This window comes from Microcaecilia unicolor, chromosome 11 (genome assembly GCF_901765095.1).
Source record: "Microcaecilia unicolor chromosome 11, aMicUni1.1, whole genome shotgun sequence".
In the NCBI taxonomy this organism is placed as follows: domain Eukaryota; kingdom Metazoa; phylum Chordata; class Amphibia; order Gymnophiona; family Siphonopidae; genus Microcaecilia; species Microcaecilia unicolor.
In genome coordinates, this window is record NC_044041.1 from 95607765 (window position 1) to 95629950 (window position 22186).

At 44.1% G+C, this 22186-nt stretch overlaps 1 protein-coding gene across 1 annotated transcript in view; it reads right to left on the minus strand.

The window, feature by feature from the left end:
• Positions 1-22186, minus strand: part of TMEM38A (transmembrane protein 38A) — a 43636-nt gene that overhangs the window by 15695 nt on the left and 5755 nt on the right. Inside the window, exons 2-3 of the mRNA XM_030219513.1 lie at positions 6995-7151; positions 1146-1330 (exon numbers count right to left, since the gene is read on the minus strand). Of these exons, the coding sequence (XP_030075373.1) occupies positions 1146-1330; positions 6995-7151 (342 nt within the window). The remainder of the gene's footprint in view (positions 1-1145; positions 1331-6994; positions 7152-22186) is intronic.

Here is a 22186-nt window from a genome sequence, read left to right on the forward strand (position 1 = left end):
ATATGTAAGTAAAAAATGAGTGAGGGAGTTAGAAAAAAGTCTGTGGAATATAAAACACACTGGGTATGCTAGAATGCTAAAATACTGGCAGAACTTTAAAAATGGTTAAAAGTCACTGGAATCGATGGAGCATGCTTAAATTAGCTGAATCAAATCAATTATGTAATGTTTACATATTCAGGAATGCTAAACTTGCTAAGAAAGAAAAACCCCAACTATGTATTCCACTCATGCTTTCCAAATTGCTTCTATTTTTGGTGATAACTGTTTTACACACTTATGTATTTCATTTTGATTTTGCAGTGTTTTAGATCCCACAGTGCCCCTGTGTAATCCCTTTGCACACATCCATATATGGTATATTATTTGAGTTGTTCTAAGTTTTGCATTTGCTTGTATAGTCTTAAGTTTGATGAATTATTTATGTGAGAATTATTTACCTCTTGGTTTTATGCTAATACACAGAAGTATATTTTCAAAGCACCTAAACTTCCAAAGTTACACAGTAATCTATAGAACTTTGTAAATTTAAGTGCTTTGAAAATGAGCCCCATAGTCTTACTAATGTTTAATCACATTTTGATTTTAAGAGTATGTCTTTTATATATCTATACAGTCCCTTTCTATGTTATTATTTTACTAATATTAGTTTTTCTCACATTACCACTTACCCCTGATGCAGCCCTGGGTGGGGTGAAACATGGCCGTGTCGGGCACGTTTTTAATCCCTCAACTGTTATAGCATTATCAATAAAGCTTTTATTTTTTTAACTATTTTAGTTTTAGTCTGCTCTTCTCCTGCTGCTTTATAAAGGAGGTGCAACATATGCACCCCTATGCCTTCTCAACCTAGGATCTCTGTTATAAAATTACCTTCTATATAGCTTGAAATTAAATGAAAGCATTTCTATGTTGGTCTTTGATCTCTTTCTGTGCAACAAAATAGTGGACTAGTTGAAGATACATTCCATTTTAGTGCCATTTATCCCCCCTCCCCCCAAATATGTGAAGAGATTAAAATTTGGAAGAGTTACTAATGACTTCCCATAAGATCATCTAGTTGAATTACTTCACAAGAACAGGGATCGCTGTCTTCGGATTTCTTTTTATAGAGGGCTGGTGTCCATAGTTTTCCACTGCCTTACCTTTCACCCATCCGATGAGGACCATAATGACCCATCCGTGGTGATAGTGATGGTGGGCATGATGAACACCAATGGCTATTTTACGAACTCTGACTATCTCCTTCATGGCCACAAAGATCAGCTTCACAGGCAAGAAACTCACCCATTTATAGAACAGATTCATGGGACAGAAGAAAATCAGGTACCTAGATGGGGGGGAGGGGGGGGGAGGCAGAGATACAATAAATGTTTAAAATATCATGAGGTACGATGAGAAGCTGATAGCACAATTAACTGACTTGGCCTCCTCTCCTATTCTTTTTGAATGAGAGTCAAGTAGCAGAACTGAGGATACTGGGAACTGGTGTATGTCTCCATTCTGACCATTCTGATAGTTGTTTTTATGCTAGGCAGTATATCACATCAAAGTAAATGTCGAACTGCAAACCTATTTCTGAAGGTCAACAAAATTTGAAGGCACTACTTTGGGTCCACTAGTTCCCCAGTTGGTTTCAGGAGCACATCCAGGCATCCAATTTTGGGTGGGCCTGGGCCCAAGGTGGGTGGGCAGAACACCCACCCATGCCCCCCCAGGCGATTCAGTCTCTCTCTCACCGACTGAAGGTCATTTGGTCTCTCAAGCCCCTCCCCCTCCAGCATGTACCTTTTATACATCAGATCTTCAGTGGCAGGCAACTAATACACACTGCTCGCGTCAGTCATTGTTCCCTCTAAGCTGAGAGGGAATCCTCCAACTCCATTGCTACCAGTGTGGGGTGGTGCTTCAATATTGTGTTTTCAATCATTAGGGACAAGCATGCTCCCTGGAATTCTGTCCCTCACTATTGAAAATGTGATAGTGAAACAGCACCCCCCCCCCCCCCCCCCCCCCCCCCCCCCCCCACTGGCAGGACTGTAGGTGGAGAATTCCTGCTCGGCTTAGAGGGAACAGTGGCGCCGGTCACACAGCCTTCCCTCTAATGTACTCCCGCCTATGCTGCTCCCGCCAGCGACCAACATACATTTTATAAGATGAGGAGGGAGTGACAGGTGAGGTGACAAGTGAGGGAACAGTGCCAGACCCGCAGGGAGAAGGGGAGAGACTGGACCGTGGTGAAGGTGGGAAGGCTTAACCTGCAGACCAGGTGAGGTCAGAGGCTGAGTATTCTGGCACCCTGGCCAGAGCCTGTTAAGCTGGCCCTGCTTGCCAATTCCAAAACTACCGCAGAATGCCCGAGGGCCCCTAGGTCTCTTATGGCATAAAAAGCAATAAGAAATTAGCACAAAAAGTATGTGCCAGGATTTATATGGATCTTTATGACAGGGGTGGCCAACCAGTATCTCAAGGGCTGCATTTTTATTTAGTTAGTTCTTGTATACCGCTTGCAAGCCCGAAAGCTATCAAAATGGTATTCAATCATGTACAGTAGGCTTGCTGCAAGGGAAAATGCGTCTCTCACTGGCTAGATCAGCAGGAAGGAGTTGTAGAGCTACTGGCATGAGTGGGCTGAATGGAAGAGGTGGCTGCTGGGAGATGAGAAGCCCCAACCCGAGCCTCCCTTCCTGCTGGGACATCCCCAGAGCACAAGACCTCTGGGTCCAGCAGGCACTTTTCTTATATGGGGCTTTGCTAGCTAGTTCCCCAACATGTGACCTGCCTCTATCATGGCCAGAACAAAGGAAGGGCAAGTGTTGGTTCCAGGGCCTACTTACAATGTGTCCATTTTTTCACGTGCCCCATTTGCCAAACTAGGCTAGGCCCCCACCAGAGGAGAGCACTGGGGAGTAGCTAAATTTGAAGCATAGGTGGGTTCAGCTCCTTCCCCGCACCAGAAGAGCACAGGCAAGCTGACCCAAACCCCCAAGAAGAGAGCTAGTATGCTACAGAGCGTAGGGACAGTTTGCTTGCCTAATTCAGGGGTGGGGACAAGCAGTAGAGAGGTTATTTTTATGGGGACTAGGAAAGATGATTCAGCCCAAGCACAGAGCATTTGTGAGCCCTGCCCCTCTAAGCTCCCCCCCAAAAAAACTAGGTCTATGATACAGGGATAGAAACTTATCCTTCCCTCCAAGGACATTGAGGTACATGAGAATTAAAAAGAGAGTGAGAGTATAATGGGTTAACTGCACCCCGAGTAGTTCTGGGTTGCAGATGGGCACAAATGTACATTATCCTGCAAGACCCCAGACTCTAACTTTATGTTCCAATCAGGAAAAGATGGGAAACAAGAGGAGGAGGAGTGGGGGCCATGATGGGGTGAGTGACAGAGAGAAAAAGAAAAAATGCTGGGGAAAGGGAAGGAAAGGCCACAGAAGTGGACCATGCTTTCCCTCCCCAATTCCCCACCCCCATAAATTAGGCTCTTTGTTACTAGTTTGAGGTTGTTGGGGCATGAAAGGTTAATCAGACCCATTCTAGAAACTCAGAGGAGCCCTTCATATTCACTTAACATGGACACTGTGGACTTTCCAAATTAAACAAGGACCTTCTTTTGTCAGCCAATATGGTCTTTGTATCTAAATTTTAGTACTGTACTTAATAATATATAATAGAGTATGATATTTAAAAACTGTCTTCATTTTTGGGGATAGCTTTTTTTTTTCTGCTCAGTATAAAAGATGTCACACCATGCTGACTGAGTCAAAGAACTTCATGGTGAAGTGAAATGCTTTTGCTTATATTTAAAACTTTATATACTGGTTACCTTTTATAAGACCTAAGCGGTTTACCATAAAGACTTTACATAATTAAAACTAGAAAATTGCAAAGAGCTCCATGAAATCACAGGAAAGACCTATGGCACTCACTCCAGAATTATACAACATGCGTACCAGGAGCGTAGCCAGACTTCAACGGTAGGGGGGTCCAGGGCCAAGGTGAGGGGTCACATTTTAGCCCCCCCCCTGGCACCACCGCCCCCCCCCCCCCCCCGCCCGCAGCCAGCCAGCGCCGACACCGACCCCCCCGCCCCACCAGCCATTGCCGACACCTCCAACAACTTTGACCCCCCCCTGCCGATGACCCTCTCGACCCCCCCGCCCGCCGTCACCTACCTTTGCTGGCAGGGGACCCCAACCCCCGCCAGCCAAGTCTTCTTCCTTCGTTTGGATTCTGACTGAGTCTGATTCACAGAAACAGAACGAAGCCTTGCGATCTGCAGGGCTTCGTTTGGTTTCTGACTGAGTCTGACGTCCTGCACGTTGTAAGTGCAGGACATCAGAGTCAGAAACCAAATGAAGGAAGAAGACTTCAGCTGGCGGGGTTGGGGTCCCCCGCCAGCAAAGGTAGCAGGCGGCGGGTTGGTGGTGGGAGGGGGGTTTGAGAGGGTCGCCAGCAGGGGGGTCCAGGGCCAAATCTACGGGGCCCAGGCCCCCGTGGCCCCATAGCAGCTACGTCCCTGATGCGTACCACAAACATTTCCCCCAGATTGTTCATTACACCTCCCTATCCTGTTGACTGTACCCCAAAAGCTTGTTGGGGAAAAATACATTTTCAACTGAACCTTGACTTTCTTAAAGTTGGTTCCACCCAAACTTTTTTGGCAGGTCATTCCAGAGCAATGGCACTGGCCAAAAAAATGCCCTTTCACTAGTTGCTCCCTAGAAAAATGCGGCACTACCAATTTCTGGTATTGCGAAGATCTAAGGCATCTCATTTGAGTATAAGGGTTCTGGGTTTAAACACAATGGCTGTTGTTCATGCTGGGATCTGTTTGTTAAACAAAGAATTTTAAATTTGGTCTGAGCCAACATGAGATGCCACCTCACATACGAACTCATCACATGTATCACTTATTAACAAGTAGAGAATCCACAAACGTGGAGAACTCAACGAAATCCCACGGATAGTCACAATACAACAAAGCAGTGGGTAAAAAACCAGGAGTTCCAGAGTGAAGATGAACCAAATTTTATTAGTATATTGACTCGACACAACGTTGTGTTTCGGCCAAAGGGCCTACATCAGGTGTCTACAAATAAAAGCAATATATAAACAAAATATAAAAGAATATAAAACTAAAAACAAATGATAATACATATATAATCTGAAAACTGTGCAAATATCAAATGAGAAAATAAAGAACAAAACAGCTAGAGCATTCATGTCATGAAACATGAACATCTTGAAAGTAAATAAAGCTTTATTTACTTTCAAGATGTTCATGTTTCATGACATATGCTTTATTTACTTTCAAGATGTTCATGTTTCATGACATGAATGCTCTAGCTGTTTTGTTCTTTATTTTCTCATTTGATATTTGCACAGTTTTCAGATTATATATGTATTATCATTTGTTTTTAGTTTTATATTCTTTTATATTTTTGTTATATATTGCTTTTATTTGTAGACTCCTGATGTAGGCCCTTTGGCCGAAACACAACGTTGTGTCGAGTCAATATACTGATTAATAAAGTTTGGTTCATCTTCACTCTGGAACTCCTGGTTTTTTACCCACTGCTTTGTTGTATTGTCACTTATTAACAAAGCTATGAATCAATAAAAGGGGCCCTGTTTACTAAAAAGCGTTATAGGCACATTAACATTTTTAACGCGCGTTAACCATGTATGTGCCTACAATATCCCTATAGGAGCCTACATTATCTCTATAGGTGCCTCATTTTCTAAAGAGAAGGAAACCCATCTTTCTACACAAATCAGAAGATGGGCGTCCTTCTTCCAGGGTCGTCCAAATCGGTATAATCGAAAGCCAATTTTGGACGTCCCCAACTGCTTTCCATTGCAGGGCCAGCCAAAATTCAAGGGGCGTATCGGAGGCATAGCGAAGGCAGGACTTGGGCGTGCCTAACACATGGATGGCCTCAACCCATAATGGAAAAAAAAGGGCATCCCTGACAAGCACTTGGACGAATTTACCTGGTCCTGTTTTCTTACGACCAAGGCACAAAAAGGTGGCCGAAATGACCAGATGACCACCGGAGAGAATCGGGGATGACCTCCCCTTACTCCCCCCAGTAGTCACGAACCACCTCCCATCCTCAAAAAACATCTTGCAAAATATTTTTTGCCAGCCTCAGATGTCATACTCAGGTCCATCACAGCAGAATGCAGGTACCTGGAGCAGTTTTAGTGGGTGCAGTGCACTTCAGACTGGCGGACCAAGGCCCATCCCCCTCCCTACCTGTTACATTTGTGGAGGAAACAGCAAGCACTCCAAAACCCACCAGAAACCCACTGTACCCACATCTAGGTGCCCCCCTTCACCCATAAGGGCTATGGTAGTGGTATACAGTTCTGGGTAGTGGGTTTTATGGAGGGTTTGGGGGGCTCAGCAGACAAGGTAAGGGAGCTATGTTCCTGGGAGCATTTTATGAAGTCCACTGCAGTGCCCCCCTAGGGTGCACGGTTGGTGTCCTGGCATGTGAGGGGGACCAGTGAACTACAAATGCTGGCTCCTCCCACGACCAAAGGGCTTGCATTTGGTCATTTCTGAGATGGGCGTCCTTGGTTTCCATTATCGCCAAAAATCAGAAACGACCAAGTCTAGGGACAACCATCTCTTAAGGACAACCAAAATTTCAAGATTTGGGCATCCCCGACCGTATTATCGAAATGAAAGATGGACGTCCATCTTGTTTCGATAATACGTGTTTCCCCACCCCTCCATCGGGACGTTTTGCAAGGACGTCCTCAACAAAACTTGGGCGTCCCTTTCAATTATGCCCCTCTTAGTGTAGGTGCACTAAAAACACTAATGCACCTTAGTAAGCAGGGCCCAAGATGTCTCCTCCTATACCATGAAATAATCTGCAATACAAAGACTATGTACGTACAGTGGACAGACACAGTGTCTGAACCCCTTCTAGTAATCAGGACCTTCTTGGCTAATTTCGGCCCATGCTGCACTTACCAGACTGCTGAGGCAAGTAGCACATTGGAATTATTGCTGAAATAATCAATCGGAGAGTCTCCGAGCAGAATATCCGCAAGGATATAGCTCCCAAAACAGTACCGCATGGCACAAAGCCAGGAGGCAACTGGACTCCGACGGGAGAGCTCCACTGCACCTGAAAACCAGACAATTCCATAGTGAACTCAAACAGTATCTGCAAGGCATATGCTAGTACGTCTAAGGCACAATAAGGACAAATGTAATAAAGGAGCAAGAGGTTCTGGGAAACAGGAAAGAAGAGGAGATGTGAAACGTACCTGGAGAATGAAAGCATTGTTTGTCCTCATTGTGGGAGGGTTTCTCATTACATGTGCTGTTGCATCAGCCAAATTCTTGGTTTGATGCTGTGTAGTGTAATCAGTGGCGATCCTTGGTCAGCTGTCACCCGGGGCAGATCACCCTGCACACACCCTCTCCACCACCAGGGTACTGGCGTCTGTCTCCCCCGGGTGCAGCACGCTACCCCCCCCCCCCCCCCCCCCCCGGGTGCATTCTTAAATGTTGGGAGCAGCTGCGCGGCTGTCGGCTCCGCTGGTTCCCTGCTCCCTCTGCCCCAGAACAGGAAGTAACCTGTTCCGGGGCAGAGGGAGCAGAGAACAGCAGAGCTGACAGCCGCGCGGCTGCTTTCTGCACCCCTCCAGCAGCGTGCACCTGGGAAGGACCGCCCCCACTGCCCTGCCCCTCAGTACGCCACTGAGTGTGACATAGGACCCTGATGAAAGTTGTTAGTCAAAACACGGCCTGTGAGGGTCTGCTGTTCATTAGACATGTACATTATTTGTTTCGATAAATTTATTGACAATAAAGGATTTGGAGGAATCATCTCTGGAGTGTCTGTCTGGTCATTTCCATCATGAACATCCATAGGAAAATGGGGGGGGGGGGGGGGGGGGTTAAAGATATGCTTTGCTTCTTTCGTTCCTCCAATCCTTTTCCATCAAATCTTAATGTCTTTTCAATTAAGCAATGGAAAGGCCAAGGGGCACCATTGTTGGACTGTGCTAAGGGCATCAGTTGGCCTTAATCTGACCCTATATATACATTAAGAGGAGGTGCTCCCAGGGACAGATAATGGAACCAGGTGGATCTAGCTTAGAAATGCACAACATATGTACTGATTCTTTTCAGCACATATACGCATAAGTTAATCCACTTCAGAACAGGTAACATTGTGTGCCCGCTTTCTGGTAAGCTATTTTATCAAGATATATAGACACGTGTTATCTTTTTAAACACACATCTCTGTCTTGGTTAAAAGGGGATACTTTACATTAACACAAATTTGTTGATCCATTCATTTCCAGATCAAAATCTCTGAAATTACTTCTTTACTCATTGGGTCTGTCTCATCTTGATTATTGCAATTCCTTGTATCATGGATTCCTCTTTACGCCATCAGACAGGCGCTAAGAGATACGATAGGGTTACTCCTTTACTTTCTCATGAACATTGACTGCCTGTAGTATATACAGTCCATTCAAAATCCTCATCAGTGCTTCTCCCAAATTCCTTTTCAACACACTTGTTTCGTACATTCCGTCAATGCACTGCATTCATCCCAAATACCTTTTTTAGTTATACTTTTCATTTGAAAATTAGCCTCAACCACATGCACTACTCTTGCAGAAAATTCTTACTAACAATTTAAAAGCGATTACTTTACCATAACATTTCCTCCTGACTGACCCTGCTTGCTGTTGGGTTGGTGGTGATCCTTGCAGAAAATCCTTTGTCTCACTGTTATATTATAGCACTATTCATCCCCCTATTGTACAGTTGTTAAGTAATTTATGCCTGCTATTTACTATAGCTAATTGATGTTGTTATTAACTCGAGTTCCTATTTTTACAGTCCTTTCAGTATTTCACTCTTATGTTTATGATTGTAAATTACTTAGATATACTCTTTTTTTTTTATTTTACTATTTTACTTAGATATACTCTTGATGGGTGGTATTTCAAGTACAGTTGAACATTTTATAAAATACGTACAGCATCTGCCTCTGAACAAGTGCCTGTCATAAAATTAACCTCCACCCCCCCCCCCCCGGTTCTATATATGGTGACTAAAGTACGTGTGCATATCGGCGCACCTAGCCAATTTATTATTATTAGCTAAACATGCAATTTATTAATGAGCTGATCAGCGCCAAAAGTTGGCTGCTAACAATTAATTATTGGCATTAACTGGCCTTAATTTGGAGTTACGTGCACAATCCTATTCTATAATGCTGTGTGCAGAACTCCTATAGAGCGTAATTTTAGGGAACATGTTAGGGGCCATTTTGGGGGTATTCCTATGAGTACAAGCATTTTTACAGAATACGCCCAATCCACGCTTAATTTAGGCGCCAGCATTTACACTTGGTTTCAGCAGGCATAAATGAAGGCTCCGTAAGTAGGTGCTGATTAGGTGCTTAGGTGACGGTAGCATAGCTACGGGGGGGCACAGGGGCCTGGGCCCCCCAAAATGGATCCAGGGTCGCTGGTTTGGCTGTCAGCTGAAGCGTTTCTCCAGTGTTGCTCTGCTTATATTGTCTGCCCTGCTTCCCTCTCATTGCATGCATGTTCGGCTTTTAGTGAAACTGAGCATGCACAAAGTGTCACGCTGCTCAATTTAATTAAAATCGAGCATACACAATGTGAGGGGAAGCAGGGCAGGGCAATGTAAGGAGAGCAGTGCTGGAGAAACACTTCAGTTGGCGGGGATTGGGGACCCCCTTCCAGCCAAGTTATGTGGCGTTGTGGTGGAGGGAGCAGCGGAGAGGCGGGCCAAAATGTGCCCCTCACTTTGGGCTCTGGACCCCACCCCGCACTTGAGGTCTGGCTACGCTCCTGTTAGGTGCTTTTCTTTAAAATGCGGATAACCTTATAGAATAGCGCTCGATGCATAATTTTTTTCCGTGTTGATTTTTCAGCACCATTAATGACTCTAATCCTATCAGGCCTTGACACAGCAACTACACAAACATGCAGTGGGATATTCTTTAAACACTGGCGAAATGGCCTCCCTCAGCTGAAAAATACATGGACTAACCAATTAGTAGTATAACCATCAGCAGCTGCTGGCCAGAATTGGCAACACAGAGCTTGAGGATCCCAAGGAGGGGGTTTGGGTGCATATTTTTCAGGGTAGGGAGTAGTTGTAGGGGAAACTGATCCTCTGTCACATCTTAAATAGAACTCAAACTTGTGCTGTTCTTAACAGCATCCTGATCTTCAACGCACTGCTTGACTCATTCATTTCAACAAGCAGGCAGCGCAGCATGGAAGCAGACTGGGATCTAGGCCGATGACTGTATCAGATTGCTTAAAACGTAAGAGGAGTCCATTTACTTCATAACGCACCTTTATTTCTTATACCACAATTATATACATGTCTAAGCAGTTTACAGAACACGCCAAAGAAATCTCAGGGAAGTAAAGAAATGACAAAAGGAAGCCTGGGTTACTAACTAACTAAATATATATATAAGGGAAGGAAAGGGGGAAACATTAATTCTTCCTACACGCTGTGGTCTTATTCCTGAGCCTCTTTCCTTTTGGTCTTGATATAAAATGTATTCTTACATCTTTTGTTATGGCCATGTTCTCTATGTTTTGCTTGATTTTTTGTAGATTTTCTTTCTTCAAACATCTGTTCCCTCTTCAACTGCTCATGCTAATATAACAGTTGCCAGTTTGCATGGAATTTCTCTCTCTCTCTTATTTGGGCTTCAGGTACAATCAGAAGTGGGGCAGGGATCTGGCACCAGGAACCTTCATTCTCAATTACCCGAGGATTTTCCCTCCTGTTTCGTATCCCTTTCTCAGCGTACTTTAATCCAGTCACTGCACCAGGACAATATTCTCCCCAGGACCTTTGGAATAGGGTGCCGCCCGGCTGATTTTACTGAATACCTAACTAAACAGAAAATGTTATAATGCTGCACAGAACTCTCCCCCACTCCCACCCAGCTGGCAAACATTTCTGGGGAGAACACTGCAGGGCATAGGTGCTCAACATTTCCAAATGATGAGAGTGCCAGAACACATTACAAATTATCCCTCCCTGGACACAATGAAGACCTTGCTCAATATCGGGGGTGCTTAACCCCACTGCAGCCCCAGAACTGGCTCCTATGCACCAGAGCTTGCTCCAGAAACCTTTGCAGGAAGACTGGATGGGCCTGTCGGCCTTTCTCTGCTTTCATTTAGTTACCAGACATCCGGGTTTCCCAGAATATGTCCTCCTTTCCAGGTGACTGTCTGGCATGCCGGCCAGTTTTGTAGAGCCTACCCCTTTTGTCACGGTTTCTGGCAGGAGACGAGCTGCGGTGTACAACAATTTAGCTCTGACTCTTCTGAGTCCAGCTGACTGGCTGGCTCACCCCCACCCCACCCCGAGTCTCGCAAGGCTGCCACTTGAAGTCTCAGGAGCCATTTGAAGAAGTGGCAGACAGGGCTGCCAAGAGACATAGCCAGGCCCAAGGCAGAACCGGACCGCCGCAAGCTGCCCCCCCACTCGCACCACCGCTCCCACCCGCCCGCTCCCTTACCTTCTGTCTTTGCCTCCAAAGGCAGGCCCGGGCCCGGCAAGCTTCTTCTTGCTTCCGGGTCTGTCCTCCCTTGCTCTTGAGTGCCGCTCAGGTCCCGGATAATTGCATTGATTGTATCCAGGGAGAGGTAATTTCTGTTGGGATTAGCACTCCCAATAATTTTTTAATAGTTGGCTCCTATGTCTAGGTGCCTACAGTTATACCAACCACAGACTTGGCACTTCAATCCAGCAAGTAGCAGGTATATCCATGTCCCACCCATGCGAACACCCTCTTGCATTTGTGCACTGTCACTTACATGTATTCTTAAAGAATAATGCTCAACTGCACTGCTGCCTAGGCAGGTAAGTTGTACACTTACCACGAAAATTCTGGTACTCTGCCACGCAAGTGGCACTTAACTGCAGGCCCCCAATTACAGAAGTGCTCTTACTGTGCTAAGAAATTAATAATTAGTATTCTGAAGACTGGAACAGCCCAGCAGCTGTTGCTGTATTCTGTTATAGAGCTGTGTACAAAGCAGAAGTGCAAATACAACATTTCGCAGTGATACAGATGCCAGTATTTACTTACTGGGCAAGCACACATTGACATACACACAAGGTAAGGGGTGTTTTTTACTGGCAGTTTGACAGGTGTCTGTACTATTAAGACCTGAAAAACTGGTTCACAAAATAGCATGACAAAAGCAGTTGTGTATTTATTCAAGGTGTGTGTGTTGCGTACGTACCCCTTGTCAGACCCGGCCCACCACCCCAACTTTAAAATCATCTCTGCTCCAGTTTTCGCCCCTGGCAACAACAGTGGCACTCATAGGCTGCCTGCACCAGGACTTCCTCTCTGAACCATCCCGCCCTTCACAAACAGGAAGTTGTGTCAGAAGGGGTGGACAGTTCAGAGAAGAAGTCTTGGTGCAGGCCGCCTATAAGTGCTGTGCTGCTGTTGCATGGGCGAAGACTGGAGCAGAGATAATTTTAAGGTACTGGGGGAGCACAGGAAATGAAGGACACACAGGAGGACGCACCTCCTGTAAAAAAAAACATTCCTGGCTATGCCACTGGACAGAAGTGAAAAACCAGAAACAGGCCAACTTTCTTGGGATGCAGAGACAAAATTTGTCCAAGACCAGGGGTGTGCTGGTAAAATTTTTAACAACAGGCTCTTTCTCCGGACATAGCCAGCTCTGCAGTTGGAAGGGCCAGGGGTGGCCGGGTGGGGGGGGGAGCAACACTTGCCTCTCTCCTCCTCCCTCCCTTCATTGGGCACGCTAGGACATACCTTTGCTGGCAACCAATAAATGGACTGCCACCACTCCCAACATCTTGCTCTGAGGCAGCATGCTGAAACTTCTCACACATGCTGGAGAAGTCCCAGCCTGCTGCTCAGAGCTGGAAACAAGAGCTGGGAGCAGCAGCAGTCTATTTACTTGGCTGGCAGGGCTCAGCATCCCCACCAGCAAAGTAAAAGAGAATTCAGGCAGGGGGCCCAAGCCCACATTTTGGGAGCCAGTTGTTAAAGTAGCCATTGAGGGGCCCTACTTTACCAACGGCTCCCAAAATTATTAAAACTTAACAACCGGCTCTTGCGAGCCTGTGAGAGCCTGCTCCAGCACACACTGTCCAAGACCCTGAAATACACATTCTCCACTGGATTCTAGACATGGTGCCAGAAATATCGGCACGGATCCAATAAGTGCACACAACTAAATTAGTTAACAAGCCACCAAGTATGATTAATAAATCTTATCAGTAATTGCATTTAAATTGGCACTAATTTGGATTTGTGCGCTCATCTGCCTATGCGCTATTCTATAACCCCGCGTGCCTAAATCCCATAATGCACACTCAAAAGGGGTGTGGCCAAGGGTGGGTCAGGGGTTATTCTGAAACTTTGGCACAGTTTTATAGAATAGAGCCATTTATGCACTGAAATGCTTCGGAGTTGGGTGCCAGGGTTCAGCTGGTGCTCAACGTTAGATGTGAGAATCAGCTCATAAGTGTTATTCTATAAACAGTGCCAATCCACAGTGCCCTTTATAGGATAGTGCTTAGTGCCCCCAATAATTTTTTAACAGTTGGCTCCTATGTCTAGGTGCCTACAGTTATACCAACCACAGACTTGGCACTTCAATCCAGCAAGTAGCAGGTATATCCATGTCCCACCCATGCGAACACCCTCTTGCATTTGTGCACTGTCACTTACATGTGGCTTAGCCAGACCTGACATTTTGGATGGGCCCAGAGCTAATATTTATTTATTTATTTATTTGTTACATTTGTATCCCACATTTTCCCACCTATTTGCAGGCTCAATGTGGCTTACATAGTACTGTAGAGGTATTCGCCAGTCCGGTAAAGAAACAAATACGGTAGTATTATGGTGGCTAAGGAACATTATGTTTCAGTTACAATGGGAATCAAGGAGAGGAAGTTTATTTAGTGTCCAGTACAAGCTTTGGTTGTGTTGCAGAGTGCAGGCATTTATGTTGGGTCGGCGGGGTATGCCTTTTTGAACAGGTAGGTCTTTAATGATTTCCTGAAGTTTAGGTGGTCGTGGGTGTTTGTCACAACTTTGGCAGTGCGTTCCATAATGTGTGCTTGTATAGGAGAAGCTGGATACATAGGTTGTTTTGTATTTAATTTTTTTGCAGTTTGGATAGTGGAGGTTTAGGTATGTTCGAGATGATCTGGTTTATGTTTCTGAGTGGTAGGTCTATAAGTTCTGTCATATATCCTGGGACTTGGCCATAGATAATTTTGGGACAAGTGTGCAGATTTGAAAGTAATATGAGTAGGCATTATGTATGTAGGTAGGTAGGTATGGCGTAGCGTTTCTGGGATATATACAGAACATAGCTAGAATGTATCCTCTTACAACTTTCCATAGCAAAAATGTATTAAAATTCTGGTAGCACTTAATAATAGCAACACACGGGGGGAGGGTGAGGGGGTAGTTTGGGGTACATCTAGGGCGGCGGTGGGAGGAGTGAGGGTTAGAGTGTGTTATGTGGAGACCAGATTTGTATAAAGCCTTTGCTGCGGGGAACCTTGAAATGTTCTGGTACCCTAGCTCAAGGGGCTGCTCTTTTCGTTAGAGAATGGACGTTGTGTAAAAGGGTGGTTCCCAGACACATGGAGAGAAGAGATTGGACTTATGTCTCCGCTCATCTGTGAATAATCAACATGTTCCCGCAAATGTGAAGAGAAATGGGGGAGGAGGCGATGGGAGGGGGGTTGGAGGGGTCGGGCGTGGGATCATCATAAAAGTTTGGCACTACATCATTGTTCTGATGTTCAGGCATGTAAGATTTATGCGTTTTGTAACAATGCAATATTGTGCTGTATTAAGTTTGCGATGCCAATAAAACAGTTGAACATAAACAGACAGCGTTACCTTGTACAGTAATCACTGTTTAATAATATAACAGAAAATGGAAACAAAATAATAGCAACACAAAATCCCTTCACTGCCAGATACTTGGTGAAGTTAATACTAAATCCTGCAAAGAAGATTCTTAGAGCCTATGCTGCAACCTTAACACCAGTTCTGAACATGAATCCAGTACAATGCCGATTATCCAATGCCGATCCTCCAGATGTCTAATTATCTGGACCGGCATCACCCCCTGTAGCCCGGCATCATGCTCTTCCCTTCTCTACTCTACTCTCCCATCCAGCCCCGTAGCCCACGCATCAGCCCGTCCCTTCCTTTCCCCAGCATCCTTCCCATCGCTAGGGCATCAGCCCTACCCTACCCCCCACCCCTCCTTTTAGCCTAGCATCAGCCCTGTCCTACCCCCTACCCATATCACCATAGTCTGGCATCTCCTCTGAAAGCTGCTGTTTTGCTGCCGGCTGTCTATGGCCGTGGTTCAGCCACTGCAGAACTAAAAGGCCACTGCAGCCTAACTGGCGCCTAAATGATCCTTCCAATTGGAGGATCAGGACAAACTGGGTGGGCCCTCAGCTGAAATTTGGCCCACCCATAGCTATGCCCCTGCTTGGTGCGATTTATAGAATTCCCCCTCTATGTCCAAAGTTTGGGCAGTACAAAAGGACACTGTGACTGCAGGGAAGTTGGGGGGGGGAGGGAGATTTTCACTTTCTAACAATCTGTATTTTGGAGGGTAAGTAGAGGGCACGGCAGGAGCTACTACTACTTTTGAAATAAACCCTTAAAAAAACCCAGAATGAAATACCCCACTACCAAAATAAATGAAAATAAAATAATACAAATGTATTTAATGCATAATCCTTGTGGATATCTTGAAAACTCCATTAGCTGCGGGGTCCCTAGACAGATTTAGGAAACCCTGCTTTTGAGCAGCTTCTGAACTGGCTGAAGACATACTTCTAAAAAATGTGGTGCCAGCCTGGATTTGATAACATCACACTTCCTTCCTGAAGATGGGGGGGGGGGGGGCCCTTCCTTTGCGATGGAGTGCAATCGATGTCAGCTTATATAGGAGGATAATAAGCCATCATCTCCTTCACCATCTCTCCTAACTTCTCCTTCATCCTGTCTTTCTCTAGGAGAGCAGGATAACTCTGAAAATGGTGAACATGCCTCTGCCTCTTAGACTTCAACGCCATAAGGCTGAAAGGCAGATATGCCAAGTTCCCAATTTCAGGCTGGAGATGGTTGGCCAGTCTGATTGTGAACTACATCCCAAAGCAGTGTGGGAATTTTAGTGCCTGATATTAGCCACTGAAATCAGTGCAGCAGGTCCTATAATGCACCAGGATAGGGTGGTCAGAAATCCAGGAATCTCCACCTGGAACTGGGTAATTGGCATCTCTGGAAAGGAATACATGTGGGTAATTTTATAACAGGGCACCTAGATTAATAGCCTAAAATAGGCATTTTCCTCCCTCTTTTATAAAGACATAGTTCAGGTGCCCATATGTGTTCATAAAATACCAGCACAAATCCTGCATCAAGATCAGTGGTTCCCAAACCTGGTCCTGGAGGCACCCCAGCCAGTCACATTTTCAGGATATCCATAATGAATATTCATGATAGAGATTTGCATGCAGTGGAGGCAGTGCATGCAAATCTCTCTCATGCTTGAACCCTAGCCTGTTCCAGAGGAGGTGTAAATATTAGCGCATACTTTTTTGTGGGAATCTGTGTATTTTATAAAATCACACATAAATCACAACTCTGCCCACGCTCTGTCAAAATTCCACCCCTAAGCAGCCATCTAATTTTAGAAGGAGGCCACCCTTGTACCACATATATTATTCCCACATTCACAGATGACCCTTTTCATGGTGAAAATGCACTTGCTGCAAATTATTCAAAATTGAGCTCCATCATCAGGGTTGGAACTAGACTGAGGATGAGTTTTCAGCTTCGTTGCCAGCACTTTGCAGCACCACTGCATTTTCTAATACAAGATGTGCTTTACTGTAGTTTTGGGAAGTAAATCAGTGCAGGGCAGACTTCTACAGTTTACGCCCTGATCGTGACTGGATAGGCTGGAATGTAAGTTTTAAGGGCTTCGACGTTAGCTTCAGAACTTTTTAGTACAAGAACAGTGATGAGCAGACTTCTATGGTCTGTGCCTGAAATGGCAAGGCCAAATCAAATTCGGGTATACATATAAAGTATCACATACTATGAACAATGAGTTTATCTTGTTGGGCAGAACTGGATGGACCGTACAGGTCTTTATCTGCTGTCATTTACTGTTGCTATATACCAAAATCCTGCAAATTTGAATGTTATATTCCCCCTGAAAACTGCACATTAGGGAACATTCTCTAAATAACTTTCTGAAAGAATTAGCACCAGATATCATCAGCGCCTGTAAATGCAACTCTTAGCTATTCTATAATTACTTTATTGTGAACCGTCTGGGCCTGGGTTTTTAAACTTGCAATGAAATTACTCAGATGCAACAAACAACCTTTGGCTTGCCTATCCTAAAGACCAGATACACTTAAGTCCCCCTCCCCCACACTGTCTATAGTCAACATCTATAGAACCTCTGGCCCTTAAATTACTTTTCTGATGTAATCTACCTTCATCAGAGCAGCCCAAAGTGAGATCTGAAGAGGAGGTCTTGAACTACTTACTGTACCTGAAAGTAATTCAGCTTAAATTCTGTTTTGCAAAGAGAAGCATTTATTCTAATAACCAAACCCAAATGCTTCCACTATTTCATTCTTCAAGTCATGCTCTCTGAATACAGCAGCACCCTCTTGCAATCACACCATACCTTCTTCATCTGGACCAATGTCATTCCATTTCAATTCAAGTTCTCCAGCTTGATGAATCCTTATCATGACCTCAGTCTGGATTAGGATAATAGACTAGAAAATTCACCTCTTCAAACTCAAAACTCAAGTTATGTTCAGGTACTGTAGGTAGTGCCCTGTCGCTGGAGGTCTTATGATCTATGCTCAAGGCAACGGAGGGTGGAGTGATTGACCCAAATCTCACGGGCGTGTCAGAAAATAGCAGGATTTGAAACCCTGGTACTCTGTCCTGGTAATTTGCTACAATGGGTTCAAGGGTTCGTTACCACTAGGTCCTATATGGTCAAATGAATGGAGTTTCTCAGAACACTGGAGTGCCAACTGCGGCGGAGTACTGCAGGGATCCAGGAAGTTGCCCATTTTGTTCAATGTGAAAAAATGTTGTCAATAGGTTCTATACTTGAATCAGCAGGCTTCAAAATCTTTATTTATGCAGGGACCACATCTCTATTTTAATTCCATGCCAGTCCATCCACAGACGATTGAGATCAAATCCAAGATACATTCAATTTGTTTCCTTGCTGACACTGCTGGCGGCCCACATGAATGTTGAAGGATGGCTGGGGGGGAGGCACAGGACAGGCAGGAGGAAGAGGGAGGACATTCCGGAGTGGTGAGCATTGAAACTGGGGTAGGAAAGGGGAGACATACCTCGGCTCAAAGCAGCAGTGGGACTCAAAGACACTTAGTTGCAGCAGCATGAGCAGGAGCTGAACAGGTAAAACACTCAAGGGTGAGCCCTTTTGTCAGGGGCTATTTTGTCTGTTGTTGTTGGGGTTTTGTTTTGGGGTTTTTTCAGGGGGGGGGGGGAGAATGTAAAGGATTTAAAGATTGCTGTTTCAACTCTGTCTGAGTGACCGACAGTGCACTCTGGGTCTATATTTTTGATTAAAAGTAATTCTGTTTGTGTGAAAATGATTTGGATGTGGAAGTAGTTAAGACACGGCTCTAATTAATTTGATATGTGCAGGGGGAGGTGAGCATGTTTCAAGTTCAGACCGGCCACCTGGACAGAGAAACATGTGACCACATTCCCACATTCTCAAGCATATTTTGTATGGCTTGTTTACCAAAACAAGAAATTCTCAAGCATTCTGTAGTTTTCCTTAGCACGGAACATGAGCTCTAAGCCTAATAAAAGGGGAATCTCTGCCAGTGAAATTGAGAGCTCATCTGTGAGTAAATGTATGTACTGCACAGAGAACTATATTTCCTGGCTATCATTTTAAACGGGCCCACCAGCTAATGACAAGAGCCTGGATGTAGTGATACATGATCAGTAATGTATGTATATTATGATGTATAGTTTATATTGCTTCTTCTCTGGTCAGAGACTCCTGGCTTTGCCTTGGATGTAGTAATTAATGACCAGTGATGTGATATTTCTTTATTATTGTTTCTCTTCAGTTATATAGCTTAATCATTGTGCATATATTTTAATCATTGCGTATCTTAGACAATAATGACACTCTCCATTTAAAGTGAACTTCTAATAAAAGTCTCATTTACCTAATACAAATCCAAAAGAATCCATAGTAATTATTGAGTAATCGTGTCAGTGAGCAGGCTGTAAAACCATGTCAGTACAGGGGAGATGGCTATTTGACCAGGTACCATGCAATGTATCACTCAGCATGTCACTCAGAGGCCTGACTAACCTTTCTGGGAACTGGTCACCTATTAACCAGCAAAATGAGACCTGAATACTTCCAAAAGGCCTGTTTATGACTTACAAGTACCAATGGCCCTTGCTGCTCAGAAATTTCAAACTTAGGATACAACAAACATTCTCTGTGTTTGTTACACATTTCTTACACCACTGTACCCCATTCCCCCCCCCCCCCCCCAAATTCTATAAATGGCACTTTAAAGTGTTTATATCTAAGGGAGGAGTTTGGGAAAAGTAGGGGAGGAACGGGAAGGGAAGGACTATTATTAAAAAAATATTGTTACTATCTCTGTTGATTCTGTTTATTTGTCTTTCAATAAAGATAATTTAAACAAATTGAGTGCATAAATTTGGGCAACACATACAATTAACTGAATGAGCCAATTAGCACCAATTGGAAGTTTACAAAGCAATTATGGTGCTAATTGGATTTAATTAAAATTTACAAGAAGAAAGAGCGCCTCATGGGCAAGTCCTGTCTTCCATCTGTTTGTGACTTAGTTTTGCAGAGAAACCCGTGGATGGGGTTTGATGAAATGTGAAAGAAACAATGTGTCTCCCACCTCTGCACTGTGGTTCGGCTCTCTCTAAGCTTGAGCTGCACAGTCCAGAAGTTCAAGAAGTATCGCGGTTTCAAGTCTCATGGAAAACTGGGACACTCGAATAAGCCATCAGCAACAAATCAGAAAGCATTAAAAAAAAACCACTTAAAATGGTGACATGGAAATGGGATCTGGAGGGCTTAAGCAACTATAATTGATGGAGCAACCTCTGGATAACTGGGCTTTCTGGGGGAGTTGATAGTTGCAAACCAGTCAAGTTCATTGAACATTGCTGATAACAAAATAGTAAGTTTTCTGTCAAGCTGTACCTGAGATGATATCTCTTCATAAAGGAAGTTAATAAATCCAGAATTGCTCCAACTTAACTTTGCAAGCTCCTTTGAGGAGGAGCGAACACACAGGGTTTTGATGCAGGCAAGACCCCAAGGCTGTTTCTGATAAAGATTTTGTGCTACCCACAAGTTGCAGAAATTTTAGGCAAAACATGACAACTGGAAATCAGGTGACTTCTTGCTTAGAGATAAGTTGTGAAGATTATTTTCTCAGTACAATTCTCAGATTAAACAGGCTAAAAAAGGAGTATTACTCCAAATTGGTGGTTTGGATCATCCAAACTTACTGAAATTATTTCATATTATGAAACAATTAACTAACCACCCCCTTTTTAAAAAGCTGCGTAAGTGGCTGCCATGTGCCAATGCCAACTGATGGCATTAACGCACTGGCGGCCGCTAGCATGGCTTTGTAAAAGGGGAGGGGCTAAGTGCTCTCTAAACCGGTTTCTGAGATTCAACAACCTATGGTGGGGGATCTTGCTGTATATTTTCTGATAATACAAATAGTATTTGTAGCTCGTTTGGTAATACGGGTAAGAGTTCTCATTGTGAGAAGAACTCTGTACTAATGATTCTGTAGATCGTATCCCAACCAATAGTAGCTGGTCTTTTCTTTGTACTGGTTTCAAATGTAGAGGTTCAGCCAATAGTAAAAAGATTGTCAAGAACTAATTGTCCATTGCATATATGCCCGACATTTTTATTGGCTAATGCTCCCTTAAATGTGATTGATTGGCTGGTTGTTTAGTGAATGTTATTCTGGGTCATGGTTGGTTCTCTCCATCGTACACTTCTAAGGGTATAGATATGGGTTTGTCACAGGTCTAGTTTTAGACCAATGGCAGGAATTTCTTTCTTTATGAAAATTGATTGAATTTGTGGTAGCCTCTCAATTAAAAAAAGTTTATAACTGATGCAAATATTTTATTACCATCTCAACATGGTTTTAGAAGTTTTATAATAAGAAACTTTACTGATTGATTGGTATCTTGTATTAGAGTTTGTCAAATGTTGTTGTTACAATTTGATGTGTCTGCAGCTTTTGACATGAATCATGATATGCTATTATGTAGACTGTGAGAGAAGGGTGTCTGGGATTGTGTTGCGATGGTTTGAAGGTTTCTTTAAAAATATGCAGTATAAGGTGTTGAAGGAAGGAGTCTATTCTGAACAAAGACTAGGAGACACTCAATGAAATTACTTGGAAATATTTTAAACAAATAGGAGGAAATATTTTGCAGTCAGCGAATAGTTAAGCTCTGAAACTCATTGCCAGAGGATATGGTAACAGCAGTTAGCATATCTGGGCTTAAAAAAAGGTTTGGACAAGTTCCTGGAGGAAAAGTTCATAGTCTGCTATTGAGACAGACATGGGAAAGCCACTGCTTGTCCTGGGATTGGTAGCATGGAATGTTGCTACTATTTGGGTTTCTGCCAGGTACTTGTGACCTGGATTGGTCTGATCTATTAACCAGACAAATCGCTCCACCAACTAAGAACGGTGGCGGGAGGCGAGGATAGTGCTGGGCAGACGTACACGGTCTGTGCCCTGAAAAGGACAGATACAAATCAAGGTAAGGTATACACAAAAAGTAGCACATATGAGTTTATCTTGTTGGGCAGACTGGATGGACCATACAGGTCTTTTTCTGCCGTCATCTACTATGTTACTATGTTATTGGTCTGATCTAGCATGGCTATTCTTATGTTCTTATATAACTTTACTCACAGGTCCAAAAAAGGGGTGTGGATATGGCAGGGTCAATGGCGGATCAGGAATGTT